General features: G+C 34.9%; 1 protein-coding gene across 1 annotated transcript in view; it reads left to right on the top strand.

Annotated features, from left to right (window-relative positions):
- Positions 1-20499, top strand: part of MTREX (Mtr4 exosome RNA helicase) — a gene marked incomplete at its 5' end in the record, with an annotated part of 125075 nt that overhangs the window by 86752 nt on the left and 17824 nt on the right. Inside the window, 5 exons of the mRNA XM_079703248.1 lie at positions 460-588; positions 9359-9469; positions 10851-11039; positions 14895-15058; positions 20137-20242. Coding sequence (XP_079559374.1) covers positions 460-588; positions 9359-9469; positions 10851-11039; positions 14895-15058; positions 20137-20242 — 699 coding nt within the window. The remainder of the gene's footprint in view (positions 1-459; positions 589-9358; positions 9470-10850; positions 11040-14894; positions 15059-20136; positions 20243-20499) is intronic.

Genomic DNA, 20499 nt, shown 5'->3' with positions numbered 1-20499 from the left:
ATGAAATGATATGAAACCACAGAGTAGAGGTGCCAGTATACTAAGCAATAAAATAATCTACTCTGATTATATTTTTCATCTTGTTTAATTAAGGTTATTTGAAGATAACATACTCATTTTCTGATACTGATAATTCCTTTTGGTTTCTTTTTCTAATTCTGGCATAACATGAAATAAAATTATAAACCGATCATTAGAAACTTAAAATGGCATATCAGTTGACAGTGATCATAACATTTAAATTTGTAAGTATCAAGTAATTTCTGTGTTTTTTCATCCAGTGGAGCATGTTGAAGGATGAAAAGAGACAGGCTTCATTTCATGAAATTAACATTTATTGTGCATTACGTAAGTCATAGTGCTAAATACTGAGAACAGAGTTCCTGTACACATGGAACTTAAAATTTGTGTGCCAGTTTTTAAGAATTAATAAACTTCTTTTATCCTGTTTTTTTCTAGCCTAATTCTGGTGAACTGGATCCTTTATATGTAGTGGAAGTACTTCTGCGCTGTAGCAAAGAGAGCTTGAAAAATTCAGCTACTGAAGCCGCAAAACCAGCTAAGTCTGATGAGAAAGGAGAGATGCAGGTTTGTACTTTATTTTTCATTTTCAGATTTCAGATATTTTGTACATTATTTATAATCACTAGCTTTCCTGAATGTGATTATAATGAACATACTGTCGTGATTTCCTAATTGGAAGTTTTCAAGGTATGTGAAAGCCATCTAACACCAGTAGGGTGATTAATCTCCTTATCAAATTATGGCAAGGTAATTAGTGACAAAGTGAAAGATAAAGAGAATTTAATAATTTAAATTTTCACATGAAGCTGGAATTTACCTGAGCTAAAAAAGATGTTTTATTATTTTGCGATTGTATCATTTTACACTTTATTCCATCCATATTGTTTATTACATTCCTGTGAAAATAATGATTGAAAATAATGAGCCAGTGTTAATGAAAAAGTTCTACCTAGGTTTCCTTAAAATCGTTTAATTTACATGTGCTTTTAATTAAATGCAAAACATTCAGCTTGCCACATGAGATACACATATTACTTAAATGTCTCCTATTTTATTTCATTTTAAAATAATTAATATAGAATAATTGTAGGTAAGCCTTACTGTGGAGAGTCCAAGTATCTATTTGAAGAGTAATATCATACTGAAATTTTGTTATTTTTAAACACTGCTTTAAGTATATGGTGTATTGGCTAGGTCTTTTAGGAAATGTCATTGTAATGATAACTTGTCATAACAGGCTTTGGTTTATGGAAAGTAAAATCTGCCACTGTAGCATCATCGGCTGCTGCTTTGCATCAGTGAAATGAATGTGAGATTCAAAGCTGACAGTATTTAAAAAGACTTTATTATTAAACATTTTAAAATAATGATTTAAAAGTCTAGTTATTTATAATTCTGAATACCAGCTAGCCTTTGATCTTTGTTCCTCACTCTTCTAATTTGTTCTCCTCCAGAATTTCACCACCATTGAAACTTACTTGATTTTCTTTTCCCTAATATTTATTTTGTCAACTGACTGCCTAACTAAAATTAGGCTAAAATTCCCACAATTTGACATATATTCATTGTGGCCAAAGGAATCTTTGAAGTTGGAATGGCAAATATGTGGCATGCATCGCAACATTCTCCTTCTCTCATGGCAGATATTAATAATAAGTCATGGGCCCCTTTTACACTCAAAGCTTATTGGATTCTTACCGAGAAAATGATCTAATGAGTAATTCATTGGAGTTAGTATTTTAGGTGAAACCTGTTTGTTGTCTGCTGTGTTCTAGGCCCAAATTTTATTAAGCATGAGCATCTGTGCCTGTTTTACTTAAAGATACTGAGAAGCTTTGCAGTACTTAATAATATGATTTTGTTGAGTTCAATAGACAGTCTCTGCAGGGAAGTCTGCACTGAACCCTGAGCAAAACTGAGTGTCTCTCCTCTGCTGAATAATTTTTTTATTCAGTTTATTTCAGCATATGCTGCTAAGGAAATTAAGGTGGGGATGTGTAAGCATGAATTACATATGTAGTCTCTGATTTAATGGAGTTTAGAACTATGGAGGGAGCATTTTTTGCTCAGAGAGGTGACCATCAAAGATACGTGTGTGTATAGTCTTATAAAAGAAGTAATGAGACTTAGGCAAATTTGTAGGAATATAAGAACCTCTTTCAGACAAAAATTGCATTCCCAGCTGTGGAACCAACATGTGCAGAGCACAAAACATCCCTCTTTAAAAATAACTCCAAGATGAAATTGGGTCATTTGTAGAGACGTGGATGGATCTGGAGACTGTCATATAGAGTGAAGTAAGTCAGAAAGAGAAAAACAAATATCGTATATTAACGCATGTATGTGGAACCTAGAAGAATGGTATGGATGAGCCAGTTTGCAGGGCAGAAGTTGAGACACAGATGTAGAGAACAAACATATGGACACCCAGGGGGGAAAGCAGCGGGGGGGGGGGGCTGGGGATGGTGGTGTGCTGAATTGGGCGATTGGGATTGACATGTATACATAAATGTGTATAAAATTGATGACTAATAAGAAAAAGCAAATAACTAAAAAATAATAATCAATTTTTATATTGATTGATTACATGTTGAAATGGTAATATTTTTAATATATTGGTTAAATAATATATTTTTTAAAATTAAAAAAAACCCTCCAAGTTCTGTCTATATGGTTGAATGACAAAGGCATAGAATAAAACAGGGAGGAGACCTATACCTTAAGAAATGGAATATGTATATAATATTATTTGCTTTTGCAAATTAATATTTTGAGTAGGAATCCTGGACACAGTGAAATAATGCCACAGGCAGTTAGTTTATAAGGAAATCTCACCTCTCAACTGCTATGATTGTATAGCACTATTTAGGGTAGGTTTGAACCCAATTTCCTTTACATGAGATATGAGGAGGAAGTGGGATTTCCATAGTTATCTTTCCCTCCTCTAACTTTGAGTGTGTGTAATGTCAAATTTAGCTTTTGATCTGCCTTTGTATAAGACTACTTTCTGAAGTGACTTTTTCTTTTACCTGTGAAATAAATCTTGAATTTATTTTTCCAGAAAAACAAAATGGCTTAGAATATAGCTAGCTTTGGATAACAGTTGATTAGTAGAGGTTAACACTTAAGACAATGTATTATAAAAATTGCTCTTGTCACTGTTGCTTTGCCAGCTTCAAGTGTTTCTGACCACTGCCCCTTATCACAGCCATTTCATAAAAGTTAAATGAGACTCTGTGTCAGGAAGTAAAGCCCATAATTACAAAGCCTAGAAAATTGATTTCTGTTTTGTTTCTCTAGACAAAGAATTCTCTAGAATCATTCAGCATTAGATTAAAACATCTATAAAAGGACATAGAATAGAAGGTTACAGATCACAACTATACACTTACGCTATCTAAAAAACTACTTGAGAGTCAAAATACCCTTTAATAGTGGTGATAGAGTGAGATTTAGCAGTTTTTTCACTTTAGAAGTTTGCATCAAAAGTGTACTATTACAGGGCTTCCCTGGTAGCGCAGTGGTTGAGAGTCCGCCTGCCAATGCAGGGGACATGGGTTCGTGCCCCGGTCTGGGAAGATCCCACATGCCGCGGAGTGGCTGGGCCCGTGAGCCATGGCCGCTGAGCCTGCGCGTCCGGAGCCTGTGCTCCACAACGGGAGAGGCCACAGCAGTGAGAGGCCCGCGTACCGCAAAAAAAAACTAAACAAACAAACAAACAAAAAAAGTGTACTATTACAAATTAAAATCATATTTTTTAAATTTTAAATAAACTTTGAACATATTTTAAAATAGCTGATTTAAATTCTGTCTATTAAGTGCAGTAGCTGGACTTCCTCAGTGACAGTTTCTGTTGACTGCTCTTTTTCCCTGTATATGGACCATATTTTGTTGTTTCTTTACATATTTTGTAATTTTTTTTAAACTGCACATTTTATATAATATAACATGGCAACTTTGGAAATTAAACCTAAGTTTCTTTATGTTGCTATTTATTGTAGTTGTTTGTTTGCTTGCTTGTTTCGTAGACTTTTCTGAATTAATTATCTTAATTAAGTCTCTATTTTTTGTTGTGCATGGCCACTGAAGTCTCTGCTTAGTTAGCTTAGTGGTCAGCTAATGATTAGACAAAACTTCCTTAAATGCCCATAACCATTAAGTCCACCAGTCTCTGCTTAGGGACTCTGCATGCATATTGTAGCATGCCTTTAACACTTAGCCAGAGTTGACAGTAGTACCTTAGCCTTCACTTCCTGTGTGTTCAGTCTTAAGGACACCCAGAGGTGAGAGTGTAGGGCCTTCTCTGTTTTTTCTGGAGTGTGAACACAGCCCTACACATGCATGAGGCCTTCTATGTTTCTAGTTTTCTAGGAGCGCCTTTCACATCTCCCTGTGGACATCTTACTCTCCATCTTTTTTTTTTTTTTTTTTTTTTTTAAGCTTTTTGGTTAACCTGTTATCCACCACCTCAGAAAGTCATGATGTTAAACAATTGCCTCTTACTATTTTTAACAGATGCCCCTAGGGAAAAGGTTGTTTGCACTGAGCAAGCCCTGGGTCAGGTCAAATAATGACCTCCTTGTGAATGAATAGAGTCTTCTAGGGGACCACCAAACAGGTGAAATACTGACAGTTCTCTGGGAATGGCCTTTTGAAGTCATTTCAACCCTGTTCTGCCCTTCTGGTGGCTGCCAGACTGATTTTCAGTGATTGCAGGCTCTTGGTTTTCAAGACTACTGAGGAGCTTGAGCAGGAGAGGGAGTAAAGTAAGTTAAAACACCACAAAGCATCCAATTCTTTGGTTTGGGGTTTTTTTTTTAAATTAAATGCTCCTTGGATTGGTGCAAGCCTTTGTTTAATTTCCAGAGTTCTGAAGAAGTTGATTTTGACAATTGCCAGTATTCTCAATGCTTTTACGGAGAAGAGGATTTTTGGAGGTCTTTGCTCCACCATTTTCACTGGCATTCTTCTGGATAAACTTAGAGAAAGCATCTATTACATTCAATAGATTATTACATTAGTCAGCTTTTAAATTAGATCAAGACACAAATTTAATTTTTGTAAATCTAAAATTTAATAAAAATCACATTGGTTTGAATAACTTTGTCTGCCTTGACTTGATTAAAATTCATTTGGTTCAAAAAACATCATTCTGATTTAGATGAAAAATTCAAAAATCATATTGTGTTTCAGCTAATAGTCTTAATTGAAGAGATGACATTGGTCGAAATTTACTTAGAGTGTATTGACTTAAAGAATGTATTGACTTAAAATGTACTGACTTCTGATATTATTTACCTTATCATTTGCTTATCTTAAAGGGGGAAATTGATTTATGACAAACTTGCAAAGAAAAAGGTCTAAGAATAAAAATACTCCTTACTGTTGGTATTCTCACGCTTTTCTAATAATTGCCCTCGTGATTATTTGGATTTATATAGACCGATGTTGCATTATGATGAGCCTGAATTCTAGGTTCTTTTATAAAGGTTATTAGGTTTAGAAAGTTGAATCAACTGCACAATGCAAATATTATAGCATGTTTTTAAATCCTTGTGAGTGTAGAGATTCATAATTTCATGGCAACTATTCATTTGGTTTTTAAACATTTAAGTTCTTATTTACAGAACTTAAGTCTTAGGATCTCCCTTTCTTGTACTTAAGGAGACATTTGTAGGAGGGCCTTTGTAGTTTCTTTCCTGTCATTAGTGTGAGACTTAGTTGACCATTTCTTGGATGGAACTTATTATGGGAAGCAGCATTAGAAATTGGGCAGTTTCTGTCTTCCTTCTGAATCAAGTCTTTGCAGATAGTGTTTATTCTGTTTTCAAGGAAATACTTCTGCATAATGCAACTTGTGCATAATTCAACTGCAAGTACATAAAGCATACACTTCTTCTCTAAAGTCAAGTGAATTATTTTTAATTTTTCTGCCATTTTGGATTGTGTACATGTACCTCAGTATAGAAAAATTGTGTATTTCTCCCTCTGGGTGTTGGCTACCTGGTACATCACTGACAGTTTTTCATGTCCTGAGTCTTCTCTTTCCAGCCAGCCCATGTATCTAGGATTTGTATAGATCACAAATTGGCGGCTCAAAAGCCAATTCAGTCCACATAATGTCTTCTTTAAAAGTGAATTTGACAGTTTGAGAATAAAAATAATGATAGTAAAAGATTATAATCAAGTGAAAATAAAATAAGAACCCACAAGCTTATATACTCAGAATAGATACTGTAGAAGGAATGGAGATGTTAGAAGAGTCAACGTTAGACAACTACCATAAGTAATATTTGACTCAGGCAAGAATAATCCATGGATGTTAAAACTAGTGAGTTGAAAGTTTAATGAAGGACTTCTCTGATGGCGCAGTGGTTAAGAATCCGCCTGCCATTGCAGGGACATGGGTTTGAGCCCTGGTCCGGGAAGATCCCACGTGCTGCAGAGCAACTAAGCACATGCGCCACAACTGCTGAGCCTGCGCTCTAGAGCCTGTGAGCCACAACTGCTGAGCCCACATGCCACAACTACTGAAGCCTGCACGCCTAGAGCCCATGCTCCACAACAAAAGAAGCCACCACAATGAGAAGCCCATGTGCCACAACAAGAGAAAGCCCACACGCAGCAACGAAGACCCAATGCGGCCATTAATTAATTAATTAATTTTAAAAATGTAAAAAAAAAAAAGTTTAATGAAGAATGGGATACTTACAAAGTCTATAAAGACTCTCCCTATAAATTTATTTTACATTTTTTAAAATAAATTTATTTATATTATTTTTGGCTGCGTTGGGTCTTTGGTGCTGTGTGTGTGGGCTTCTCTAGTTGTGGCGAGCCGGGGCTACTGTTTGTTGCTGTGTGCGGGCTTCTCATTGTCATGGCTTCTCTTGTTGCGGAGCATAGGCTCTAGGCGCACAGGCTTCAGTAGTTGTGGCACGTGGGCTCAGTAGTTGTGGCTTGCGGGCTCTACAGCTCAGGCTCAGTAGTTGTGGCACATGGGCTTAGCTGCTCCGCAGCACGTGGGATCTTCCCAGGCCAGGGCTCAAACCCGTGTCCCTTGCATTGGCAGGCAGATTCTTAACCACTGTGCCACCAGGGAAGCCTCAACTTCTTATAAATTTATCTCCCTATAAATTTATTGTGAAAGGGAAAGTAGTAACTTATAGTAGAAAATGCTAGCAGATGTTACTTTAATCAAGTAATCAAAGTTACTATCACCAATCCAGTAATGTTGACCAATGGACTGAGACCAACAACAAAAAAATCACTTGTGCCAAAAATGCATGACCTGATTCTGATGATTCTTCATGATTACACAAACCTAAACTGAGAATCGTTCTACAAAATAACTGGCCTATAGTATTCAAAAATGTCAATGTCTTGAGAGTCACAGAAGAACTGAGGAACTGTTCTAGATTAAAGAAGAACAAAGAAATATTACAACTAGGTTCAATGCATGATCCTAGTTTCGCTCCATGGAGTGGTGGGGGAGAAGGCAGGGCAAAAGACATTATTGGGAAAGTAGATGAAATTTTAATATGGACTGTCGATTAGATAATATCAGTGTATCTACATTAATTTCCCTCTTTTAATACTTGTACTGCGGTTGTATGGGTGTGTATGTTTGTGTATATGTATATACATAAATATATAGAGAGAGGATGTTGTAGCACATGGGGCAAAATACAAATAATTGGTGAATCTGAATAAAGGTATATGAGAGCTTTTTATCCTATTCTTGCAATTTTTCTGTAAATTTGAAATTATATGAAATGTTAATACCATAAAAGAACAAAAAAAGGTGGAGAGTATTCTAGATTAAAGAAGACTAAGAGACCTGACAACTAAATGTAGTAAATGATCCTTGGCTGGATCCTGAATCCAGAAGTAGTAGTAGTAGTAGTATCCTGGCTCCAAACGTAGTAGTAGTGGTGGTGGTGGTGGTGGTAGTCATAGTAGTAGTGGTAGTAGTCTATAAAGGACATTATTGGATCAGTTGGGGAGATTTTAATGTGGACTATATATTAGATGATGTATTATTGTTAAATTTCTATGATCTCATAATATTGTGGCTATGCAGGAGAAGGTGCTTGTTCTTAAAAGATACATGTTTAATTGGGTCCCATTGGTTTATCTTTGCTTTTATTTCTTTTGTCTTGGGAGACTGATCTAAAAAAATATTGCTACAATTTATGTCAGAATGTTTTGCCTATGTTCTCTTCTAGGAGTTTTATGGTGTCATGTCTTATATTCAAGTCTTTAAACCATTTTGAGTTTATTTTTGTATATGGTGTAAGGAGTGTTGTTATTTCGTTGATTTAATTGCAGTCATCCAGCTTTCCCAACACCACTTGCTGAAGAAACTGTCTTTCCTCTATTGTATATTCTTGCCTCCTTTGACATAAATTAATTGACCATAGGTATGTTGGTTTATTTCTGGGCTCTCTGTTCTGTTCCATTGTTTATCCTCATTTTTTAAATGGGGAGACTGAAGCTTAAAAACTCTAGGTGACTTGATCAAGGTCACACAACTAACTGAAGACTGAATTCAAACCCAGGCAGTCTTGACTCCAGAACCCACATTCAGCCGCTATACCATTTTGTTTAGTAAAACACAGTGAATATATTTGTTATCAGCAAGTGAATGACAGTTGTTTTTCCAGTGGTGATCAGTGTAAAGGTAAGGAGACCAATAAGCTGACAAAGTTGGATCTGTGAGAATGTTAACCTCTCCTCAGTTTATAGAGTCTGAATTTAAAGGGAGCAAATTTAAAGAAAGCAAATGGCATTTCTGATGGTGAGGGAAGGGTATTCTTGTCAGGAGAAAGCACGGAAGAAATTTTGAAGATAAGTTTTCTTCAAGATTATGTCTAATGGAGTATACTGTTTTCTCTGCTTGAAATACCTCTTTTCAGCTCTTCATTCTGGCCCATCCAGAGATTACATGAGTCTTACGTGGCCAACTAAACCTAAATAGACCTAAATAGGAGTCTTTCCTTCCTCTGTAGTGCTATAGTACTTTTAGGTATTTAAAAAGTAGCAAGTACTGAGGGTGCAAAAATGAATAAAATATGGATTCTGTGTTAAGGGAATCACTTATTTTTATGTACCATTTATTTGCCTGTTACTTAAAGGTTTAAATTTGTTTTTACTTTTTAAATATAGTTTCTACTAGGATATAAGCCTCCACAATGATTACTATCTACTTATTATACCTGCCACATATTGTAAATGCAGTTTCCTTTTAAGAATTCAAGCTAAATTTAAGAAATGGCAGAATTTGAACACGTTCAATTTTAATTGTAACATATATATATAACTTTTCTGTTGGTAGGTTGTTCCAGTTTTGGTGCATCTCCTGTCCGCTATCAGCAGTGTTAGACTTTACATTCCTAAAGACCTTCGACCACTGGACAATAGACAGAGTGTTTTAAAATCAATACAGGTATACACGTTAATTTTATAAATTAAATATAAATTTTATGTAAATATAAATAGGGTTTATAACAAGGCAGCTGATTTGCTGTTAAATATATTGCTTTCTTTCAGAAAACCTATAAACACTACCAATAGTGGCAGTCATTTTTAACAAAGATAGTGGCAGCAGATCTATATGTAGACTTTCCTCTCTTTGAATCTAGCAACAAAGTCAGGCTAAAGGAGGGCTCACAGAGGAAAACATGGCCACTATTGTGTGTTAAATATGTTTTGCTTTATTCGTTATGAATGAAAATAACTATAGAGTGTATTTAAAGTTTTATGTATAGGGCTTCCCTGGTGGCGCAGTGGTTGAGAGTCCGCCTGCCGATGCAGGGGACACAAGTTCGTGCCCCGGTCTGGGAAGATCCCACATGCCGCGGAGCGGCTGGGCCCGTGAGCCATGGCCGCTGAGCCTGCGCGTCCGGAGCCTGTGCTTCGCAATGGGAGAGGCTGCAACAGTGAGAGGCCCGCGTACCGCAAAAAAAAAAAAAAGTTTTATGTATAAAATCATGTGCCAGGACTTTTAACGACTTTATAGTATAGTTAATACATGGATGAAATAGTCTTACTTTCAATAGGAAAAATTAAGATTTTATAGAAAATTTTATTTTCCGGTAGGAAAATAAAAAGGCACTTTGTTAGTTGGTTTAGTTGGTTAGTCAATAAATATTTGAAAAGGATTTACTATGTAGTGAAGGCTGTGTACTAAAATCTGAGAAAGCAGGATGCTTTCAGTGTACAGTAGGAATTTTTAAGCTGTGGTCCATGGGTGAGCTTCTTGAAATGAATAATTCTCTTGACAGTTTTATAAAAAGATTTTGTGGGTAACCCCCCCCACTTTTTTTTTATTTCTAACTGGCCAAATCCTATCTTACCTTTAAGCCCTATCCAAGACCCTGAAAGTCTCCCAGTGGGATACCAGCCTATAGTGACCTATCTCTTCCCTGAACTCACATGTTCATTATATTTAACAGTCAAATCATGTTACAAAAAAATTTAGTGATGGGGATCTGGACCCTTTGAAAGTTTATATCTTTCAGCTCAGTAGTACCCTCCCTAGGAATCAGCCCCAAAGAAGTAATCAGAATATTGAAAACATTTACACATGAGATGTTCAATACAGGATTATTTATAATGGCAAGAAGTTATAACAACCTAAATATACAATGATGGGCTTTATCAATAAATTGTGCTGCATCCAGAGCTATTAAACTTTAAATATTAGAATTATTAATAAATTATAATACATGTCTGTACATAGAAAAAACATAAAAGGAAGTATTTAGTTTAGTCTTAACTAATTTTGTATGTAAGATGAAAAATGAATTTTAAATATTTTGTTTCAGGAAGTTCAGAAACGTTTTCCTGATGGTGTTCCCTTATTAGATCCTATTGATGACATGGGTATTCAAGATCAAGGACTGAAAAAAGTCATCCAGAAAGTAGAGGCTTTTGAGCATCGAATGTATTCTCATCCACTTCACAATGATCCAAATTTGGAAACTGTGTATACGCTTTGTGAAAAAAAAGCACAGGTATGGCAGAAACTCTTTTATCATAGAATTCTAAGTATTTCGCTATATAAGTGAGTATATATTTTTCATTTTCTTTTCCTATTGGTTTCATCACCTAAAACAGGAAAATGTCTAGCTATCTTTTAAGTAAACTATCAACTCTTACCAGTAAAAAAAAGTTGATCACTTTGAGATGTCATTCACATAGCATAGCATTCACCCTTTTAATGCATACAATTCAGTGGTTTTTAGTATATTCACAGATATCTGCAACTATAACCACTATCTAATTCCAGAACATTCTCATCACCCCAAAAAGAAACCACATACCAATTAGCAGTCACTCCCCCTTTCCCTACCCTCCAGCCGCTGGCAACTACAAATCTCCTTTCTGCCTCTATGGATTTGCCTATTCTGGAGATTTCATATTAAAAAAATCATACAATATGTGGCCTCTGTGTTTGCCTTCTTCCACTTAGCTAATACCTTCAAGATTCATCCATGATGTAGCATGAATTTGTATTTTATTCTTTTTTATGGCCGAAAAATATTCCATTGTATATATATACCACATTCTGTTTAACCACTCATCAGTTGATGAACATTTGGAGTTTTTCCACTTTTTGGCTATTATGAATAATGCTGCTACGAACATTTATGTACACATTTTTGTGTGGACATATCTTTTCATTTCCCCTGGGTGGAATTAGCGTAGAATTGCAGGTCAGTGAGTAACACTGTGTTTAACTCTATGTTTAACTTTTTGAGAAACTGCCAAACTGTGTTCCGAAGTGGCTGCACCATTTTACATTCTCACCAGCAATATATTAAAGTTCCAGTTTCTCCACATCTTCACTAATATTTGTTTCGTCTGTATTTTTAATTATAGCCATCCTAGTGGTATGAAGTAGTAGTTCACCTTTTTAGGCTAACTAGCTGTATTCTCTAACCAGTAAAAGCATTCTTACAGCCATTCTGAATAATGAATTTAGAAAAAGCTTTTTGAAATGAATACATTTCTTTCCACTATCCACTTCTCTTCAACTAGAATCTTTTGTATATACAAATGTCACTTCCTCCTTGAAGTTTATAACTCCTTGCTATTATGCTTTTTCAGCTTTTATCACAGGCTATTTTATCATGTTTGTCTTCCTGTCTCACAAACTAGATTTTTAAGCTCCTTAGGCTCAGGTGTTTCATTTAAGCTTATTTGTACTCTTCCATATTTCCCATAATGATCTGTTTTTATAAAGTAGGTGCCTAGTATTTATTGAATAAATAAGTAGAAACTTCTTGGCTTAATAGAGTAATGTGTTCAGCTCATAGTTTTACAGCACTGCCCCTTTCTAGCTTTTTGTGAACTAACGTGATGTGGCCCTGTGCCATGTTGGGCACAGCAGGTGTGTTCTCAGTGAACATGTAGCACACCATGCTGTGGCCCACTATGAAGGTTTCTTCTCAAGATGAGGAAACTGAGACACAAAAAGCTTAAGTATACTCAGTTGTCATCCTGGCCTCATCTATCACCAGGACCATTGCAGCAGCTCCCTCCCTGCTTCCAGTTACTCCTACCTGACCACCAGAATCATCCTTAACAGTTTCAACACAGGAACAGAAAGACTTGAGTTTGGTTGAGTGGTGACTGGAAAGTATCCACGGAGAAGGTGGTTTGAAGCCACAGAGAAAGGCATTATCTGAGCCACTCAAATATAACAAAAAGGCCCTAGTGTCTGGTTGAAAGACTGGCTAAATAAAATTGTTATGAAGACTGCAGTACATGGAAAAAATGCTTATGCAGGAACATTAAATTTTAAAAGTAGGACCTAAAATCGTTGTGGACTATGATTACAATTTAGCAAAAGTAAAAACGCACACCAGAAAAGACTGAAAGGAAAACCTTAAGTGGTTGTGTTTGGGCAGTGAGATTATAGTAGGTAATCCTACTCCCACCCACCCCCCATCTTCTGTAATGTGCTTGTATTGCATTTCTTAATGAAAGAAAACTACAAAGAGTTAACAACTTAGGGGGGAAAAACAAGTCTTTTTTTTTTTAATGACCTCCTGACCTCCTAGTGACTGCAGGATAGATTTGACATTCCTTAGCCCTGCCTAGGAAGCCTTCAAAATCTGACCCCTCAACTGTCAACATTTTAAGTGTTCATACCCTCTGATTCAGCTTTCCCGTCCTCTCAGACTGAAACTACAAAGTGAGGCAGTACAAGGATGTTCTTGTAGCATTGTTTGAAAAAGCAAATTAATGTAAACAACCTCAGTGTTCATCAGTAGAAAATTAGATACATGAATTATGCATATCCACACAGTGGGTATCAACATGGCCATTTTTTTAAAATGAGGTAAATTTATATGTACTTTTTGGAAAAGAAGTCCTAATTGTATTGAGTGGAAAAGGAAGCTGACCTCACTTCTGTGGGAAAAGCCCCTGTACCTATGTATTTATTCATTTACAAACATGGATATCTGTGTTCTTTTAAAGTATGTAGAAAAAGATATAGAACAGCATTATCCAGTAGAAATATAATACAAGCCACTTACGTAATTTTAAATTCTTTAGTAGCCACTTTAAAAAAATAGTGAAAAGAAACAGGTGAAATTAATTTTAATAAGATTTTTATTTAGCTCAATATGTCCAAAATACATTTCAACATGCAATCAATATAAAAATTACTATGATAAAAATCTTAAATAGTGGACTGTCTTCTACCAATCTTTAAGCTTTATACACCTCTGGGTACTTAGCACAGTCTTCTATGCTAATATAGGCACATCTTCAATTAAAGAAATTTTAGAAGACAAATTTTTTTTTTCTGATAGGCCTGATAGATCATGCTAGGTAGTATAGAGTTGTCTAACATATAAAGCATTCCTTCTTATCCTCCTAGCATTATGACAATATATCTGTTCATAGCAATGTAAATAATTGCTAGGAGTTTAGATTCTAGAGTCTGATAGTCTGGGTTTGAGTCCCATCTTTTATCACTCATTAGCTCTGTGATCTTGACCAGTATCTTGATCTTGTTAATCTCTGTCTGCCTCAGTTTTCTCATCTGTAAAATGCACATTTAATATTAGTTACCTACTTTATATGATTGCTGTAAGAATTAAATGAAATAATGTAAAGCACTTGAAGAAACAGGATTTATAGTTAGCTGTCAATAAATATCAGTTACTGACCACCATAATTGCCTTCAACATTTCTACTCCTCAGTTGAAGCTTAATAAATCATCTGCAAAATTCCAAAGTCTTTGAATTTCTAATTCTCAATCCCTAAACTTTTCTGTCCGTGTCTTTCTGAACTTCAAGCCTCCACTTCAGGATCACAGTGTTGTCTTGCTCTTGTACTGTCATCCTCTGTCACAGTTGAAAAGTATGTAATATTTTCTGATTAATGGAATTTTAAAACTCATCTACCCTATAGGATGACCTCAAAATAACATTTTCCTTTTAAGCATTCATCTCTCTCTATAGAATAAAGACCTATTCTCTGCTAAATCCATTTCCAGCTTAGGCAGATTTGTTATACAATTTGAGGGCAAAGAGAAGGAATACTTTTCAGGGCATCGTAAGGGAAATATAAGTAGTTGAGAGATAAGATTCATATACTCTCTCATCTTTCTTTCCTTATTCTCTGAGTTACCCCCTAATTCCCTAAGGATGAAAAGCTGGAGTTGATGTCATTGCTACCTCAGATACATCATTCCTCTTGTATAATATCCTGGGACAGTAAGAAACTCCTGTGTTCTCCTCCATGTCCCCCGGCCCCCAATATAATACTTTTTGTTTCATTTCATGACTAAACATCATTTCATTTTGTTTACCTTATTATTGAACTTCTTTTGTACTTTTATATGCCTTAGATTGCAATAGACATTAAATCCGCAAAGCGAGAACTAAAGAAAGCAAGAACTGTCCTACAAATGGATGAGCTCAAATGTCGCAAACGTGTTTTAAGGAGGTTGGGATTTGCTACGTCTTCTGATGTCATAGAGATGAAAGGACGAGTGGCTTGTGAAATAAGCAGGTAAAACCTGGTTGTTCTAGAAAACTGATGCTAAAATGGGATACTGTTTTTTAAATGAGGGCTGTTAATCTTTTAGAAAAAGAGCTATATTAAAAATATAAACTTGTACAATGCCTTCCATATTAAAATACAGGTTCTGATCATGAAGTTGAGAAATTAGAAAGGGAGAATAAAAATCTTTTGAATCCTTAATTAAGGATTAACACAGACACCATTAGTACTTTCATATGTTTCCTTTTTCTTTATTTTAATGCATTGTGGACTTTTTACATAATTGTAACCTTAGTTTATATATGGTTTTTGTATACTTTTAATTATTTTTACAGTTAGGAACATTTTCCCACCTTGAAACTTCATCTAATAATCATTTTCCTTTTTTATGTAAAGTTTTGGTCTAACAGTAGGGTATTAGAGTATAGCATGTTATAGGCCACAGCTTGAAATCGGATATAAACTTTTGTAAATTGGATATAAGCTGTTGTCTATTTTGGTAATCTTTTACCACATTACAAATGACCTTAAAACTAAATGACTTAAAACAGAAGTCATTTCATTCTCTCCGATTGTTTCTGTGGGTCCAAAATGCTGGAAGGGCTCTTTAAGATGTTCTGGCTCAGGGTCCCACTTGACTGCCATCATCTTGAAGATACTTATTTTGCCATAGTCATGACCATTATTCTCAATGATTCCATAAAAGACATCTTGAAACAGTTTTTATGTTCTCACCAAGGCCCTAATGGATGCGGCCAAAGAATTACAAGCCTTGTAGATGGTTTTGGATATTCCTGATGAAGACTTATTCATATTGTTCTTATTGATCATCTGGTTCAGATATGAATTCAGATATCGGCAGGGGCCAAGATTCTGTGGCAAACAGGACAGTTCTAGGCCGCCAAAAGGGGGCAGTGACTACCCAGCCCCAATTAATTATTACAGAATAATGTGATATCAGAGTATTCAACTTAGAAAAGTCAAAAATCCAGATTTTTTTTTTTTTTGGTGAAATCTCTTGATTTTTAAATGTTCACAGACTAATTCAAAATTATTTTTGTAAGTCCCTGTGCAAGCTAAGTAAAACATTTCTTCATGTTAGATTTGGCCTACAGGCTTGTAGTTTTCCTTTAAACTGTGATAAAATTAAGCTTTCCTACTTTGTACTTAAAGAAACCTAGGCACTATAAGGCTAATAATTTACCCAGGATTAAATTTAGACTATAACACCAATCTACTGATTTGAATGCCAAAATTAATGTTATTGGAATTATTTCTTTGTGATGTTATGTAGTATTGATATTTAATAGTTAATATAGAAATTAATTTCTATTAGATATCTGCAGCTAGTTTTAGTCTTAGAAGAAAGAATATTTAGAGAGATAGTGATAACAATATCACATATCAAAGTATGTTACCTTTCCCCCAAAATTTGCCTCTCCCTCTGGTCTGTCTTGCTAAATAAGACCCAGCCACTAAAGGCAAAAACTGGGGAGTCCTCCTAGATTCCTCCTCTTCCTTCTAGCTCTCTTCTCACATCTTCATGATTGTTTTCTCCTACCTCTGTGCTGTTTTAACTATTCCCACTGACTAAGGTGCATCCTGTTTATAAGTCTCTATAACCCATCCTTTATACTCTTGCTTTCAGAATAGTCTTTCCAAACCACAAATCCTACCATGTCATTGTTTGGTAAAAGTCTCTCAGTGATTCTGTATTGCTTTCAGAATAAATTCCATAATTTAGTGTATTCTTGCCTTTCCCTTTCTATCCTCTCTGTTGCCACATTCCACACATGGTGTTTCTTTTATTTAACATGACCTTTTCCTTGCTCCCTGTTCCTGCATAATTTTTTTTAAAGATCTTCTGAAACTTGCTTTGAGTTTCTTCAGTTTGATTTTAGGCTCCTCAACTTTTTTTGCATAATTGCCTATATAAATCTCTATTGAATTGCTGTCCTGTGATTATTATCTTTCTTTTCTGCCTCCCGCATTAGACTATAGAAGTAGTCTTGCCTTATTTGTATTTTTGTCCTTTTGTCTTGACTTAACTCTCAGTTTACCATTAGGAACCCATGTTTAGTTTTTGACTTTATTTTTGAGTAGTTATTACTGTTTATAAATATTGATAGTTCATTACTTTATTCTTTTTTAGAAATCTTATGAAAAATAGGAAATTTGCCCTTTTTTCCTTTTCTTTTTTTTTTTTTTTTTTTTTTAGAGTAACACCCTTACAGTTACTGGATGGATCCATTAAGCCCTTTTATAAATGTAAGATACTCTATATGGAACCTTGATTATAGAATTCTAGAGACACCATCACTGTAGTCTTTTTTCAGCTTTCGTTGAACACAGTTGAGAATTCAGAATTTTTTATTTGTCATCCACATGGCAAAGAGAAAAATAACAGAAAAAGATGTTTTTGCAATTATTACACAAATCAGAAAGTTAACACAGAGTCAAAAAGCACTCGAGGCAAAGTGATGATGGTGAAATTGATCATATAAGCAAAATCTCAGACCCTAGGTAACTTCTCACACTCAAGAGTCAGTGAGTGAATAATATATTTCTAAGAACAAGAAGAAAAATTTAAGATTTTTATAACTTTACTCTCCTTTCTGTTCAAGATAAAGGACTTAGTTATGTAATGTTTTGTGATAAGAACTTGGGCCATCCCATTTTGCTAAAAAGGACTTGTGACTTTATCTTTCATCTTTTGTATTTGTGGCTAAATTTTCCTTGATACAATTCTTAGTTGGTCAAATACTGAAGATAGTTGTAAATACAAGGAAATTGATAAAAAACAGATGACGAAGAAATGAAAAAATTCTAATCTTTATAATACAATCTATTATTTTTATAATATAAACATAAAAATAAACAAATGGGGCCTAATTAAACTTTATAAAGCTTTTGAACAGCAAAGGAAACCATAAGCAAAATGAAAAGACAACCCACAGAATGGGAGAAGATATTTGCCAACAATTCCACCAACAAGGGATTAATCTCCAAAATAAACAAACAGCTCGATAACAAAAAAAAACAAACAACCCAGTCAAGTGGGCAGAAGATCTAAATAAACTTTTCTCCAAAGAATACATACAGATGGGCCAAAAGCACATCAATAGATGCTCAACATCACTAATTATTAGAGGAATGCAAATCAAAACTACAGTGAGCTATCACCTCTCACTGGCCAGAATGGCCATTGTCAAAAAGTCTACAAAAAATAAATGCTGGAGAGGGTGTAGAAAAAAGGGAACCCTCCTACACTGTTGCTGGGAATGTAAATTGGTACAGCCACTATGGAGAACAGTATGGAGGTTCCTTAAACTAAAGATAGAGGGACTTGCCTGGTGGTCCAGTGGTAAAGAATGCAGGGGACGTGGGTTCAGTCCTGGTCAGGGAACTAAGATCCCACATGCTGCGGGGCAACTAAGCCCAAGGGCCACAACTACTGAGCTTGCACCCCTCAACTAGAGAGCCTGCGTGCTGCAAACTACAGAGCCCATGTGGTCTGGAACCTGCACGCCACAACTAGAGAGAAGCCCACATGTCGCAACAAAGACCCAATGCAGCCAAAAATAAATAAATAATAAAATCTTAAAAAAAAATAGAGCTACCATATGATTCAGCAGTCTCACTCCTGGGCATATATCATACTCCGAAAAGATACAGGCACCCCAGTGTTCATTGCAGCACTATTTACAATAGCCAAGACATGGTATCAGCCTAAATGTCCATCTACAGATGAATGGATAAAGAAGATAAGGTACATATATACAGTGGAATATTACTCGGCCAAAAAAAATGAATGAAATAATGCCATTTGCAGCAACATGAATGGACCTAGAGATTATCATACTAAGTGAACTAAGAGGAGGACAAATACCATATGATATCTCTTACACCATGTGGAATCTAAGAAACGATACAAATGAACTTATTTACAAAACTGAAATAGACTCACAGACTTTGAAAACAAACTTATGGTTACCAAAGGGGAAAGGTGGGCTGGGGGGTAAGGGCAGATAAATTAGGAGGTTGGGATTAACATATAGACACTACTATATATAAAATAGATAATCAACAAGGACCTACTGTATAACACAGGGAACTCTACTCAATACTCTAATAACCTATATGTGAAAAGAATCTGAAAAATAATAGATATATGTATTGATATATGTGTAACTAAATTACTTTGCTGTACACTTGAAACTAACACAACATTGTAAATCAACGATACTCCAATATAAAATAAAATTTTTTTAAAAATCTGAATGTGAAAATGTACAATTATGGAGCGAAGAAGATGGCCTTTCTCTCTTCAGTGAAATTACGACTTGTCATAATCTTTTAAAATACTGTATTTAGATGATGCAAAAGAAGAACCAAAAGTAAGGGTAAGCTAGACCCTAAAAGATGTATTTAAAATCTGGAGTCAGTAATATGTTTTGACAAGGCAAGTGCAAGAAGAAACAGAAGTAATGATAAGCTAGTACCTATTATAGATACGTTTGAAATCTGAAATTGTATTTACTAGATGGATATACTCCAGATTCATAGATAACAGTCTTGATGAGCAGCAATTTATAACATTCTCAACACTAGGAAACTGAATAAAATGTGTGTCTGCTATGGGTACATTCTAATTAAGATTTCTATAATGTTTTTCATTGTCTATTTTTTAAATTATTTGTAAAATAATTGAATTGAGTTGAAAACCATTTAAAAGGTCCTTGGACCTAGGTAATAAATGCTAATGACTAATTTTTCTGGTATTCTGAGAGTTAAGAAATGATTCTTTATTTCAATGAATATCTGCATTTTGGTATTTGCTAGAATGGGCTCTTTATAGGAAACACCCATTTCACATTTATTATTCATATATTGGTAAATATAAAGACCTGCCATTTCCTTAGTTAAATAAATCTTTGTCACTCCTCACTGACTAGTCCTCATGTTCAAATAACATATTTTATTTAAAACTATATCTTAAGGATGTGTGGGTACATATGTGTGTTTTTATATTCTAACATTTGGAGTTTACTCTCTTTTTGTTTGTTTGTTTGTTTATGGCTGTATAGTGCTGATGAACTCCTTCTAACTGAGATGATGTTTAATGGCCTCTTCAATGACCTATCTGCAGAACAGGCAACGGCACTACTAAGCTGCTTTGTGTTTCAAGAGAATGTGAGTTAATAGATATAGCACATCTTATTTGTTAATTTACATGTCTTATAATTTAATATTATTATGGATTTTTTAATTTTTAAAATATGCCTGCATATTTACATATTATAGGTAATGTTATTAGAAATCAATGCAACTATAACCCAAATTTAGTAAGAGAGAAACAATTAAGTGTATATTATCAGAAAAGAAAGTAAACTAGAATTTTATTTATAGACAATCATCTTTAATCAGATTCCAAGTTAAAAATTTGCTGT

Source organism: Hyperoodon ampullatus, assembly GCF_949752795.1.
Source record: "Hyperoodon ampullatus genome assembly, chromosome: 4".
Classification (NCBI taxonomy): domain Eukaryota; kingdom Metazoa; phylum Chordata; class Mammalia; order Artiodactyla; family Ziphiidae; genus Hyperoodon; species Hyperoodon ampullatus.
This window is presented reverse-complemented; position numbering and strand designations above follow the sequence as displayed.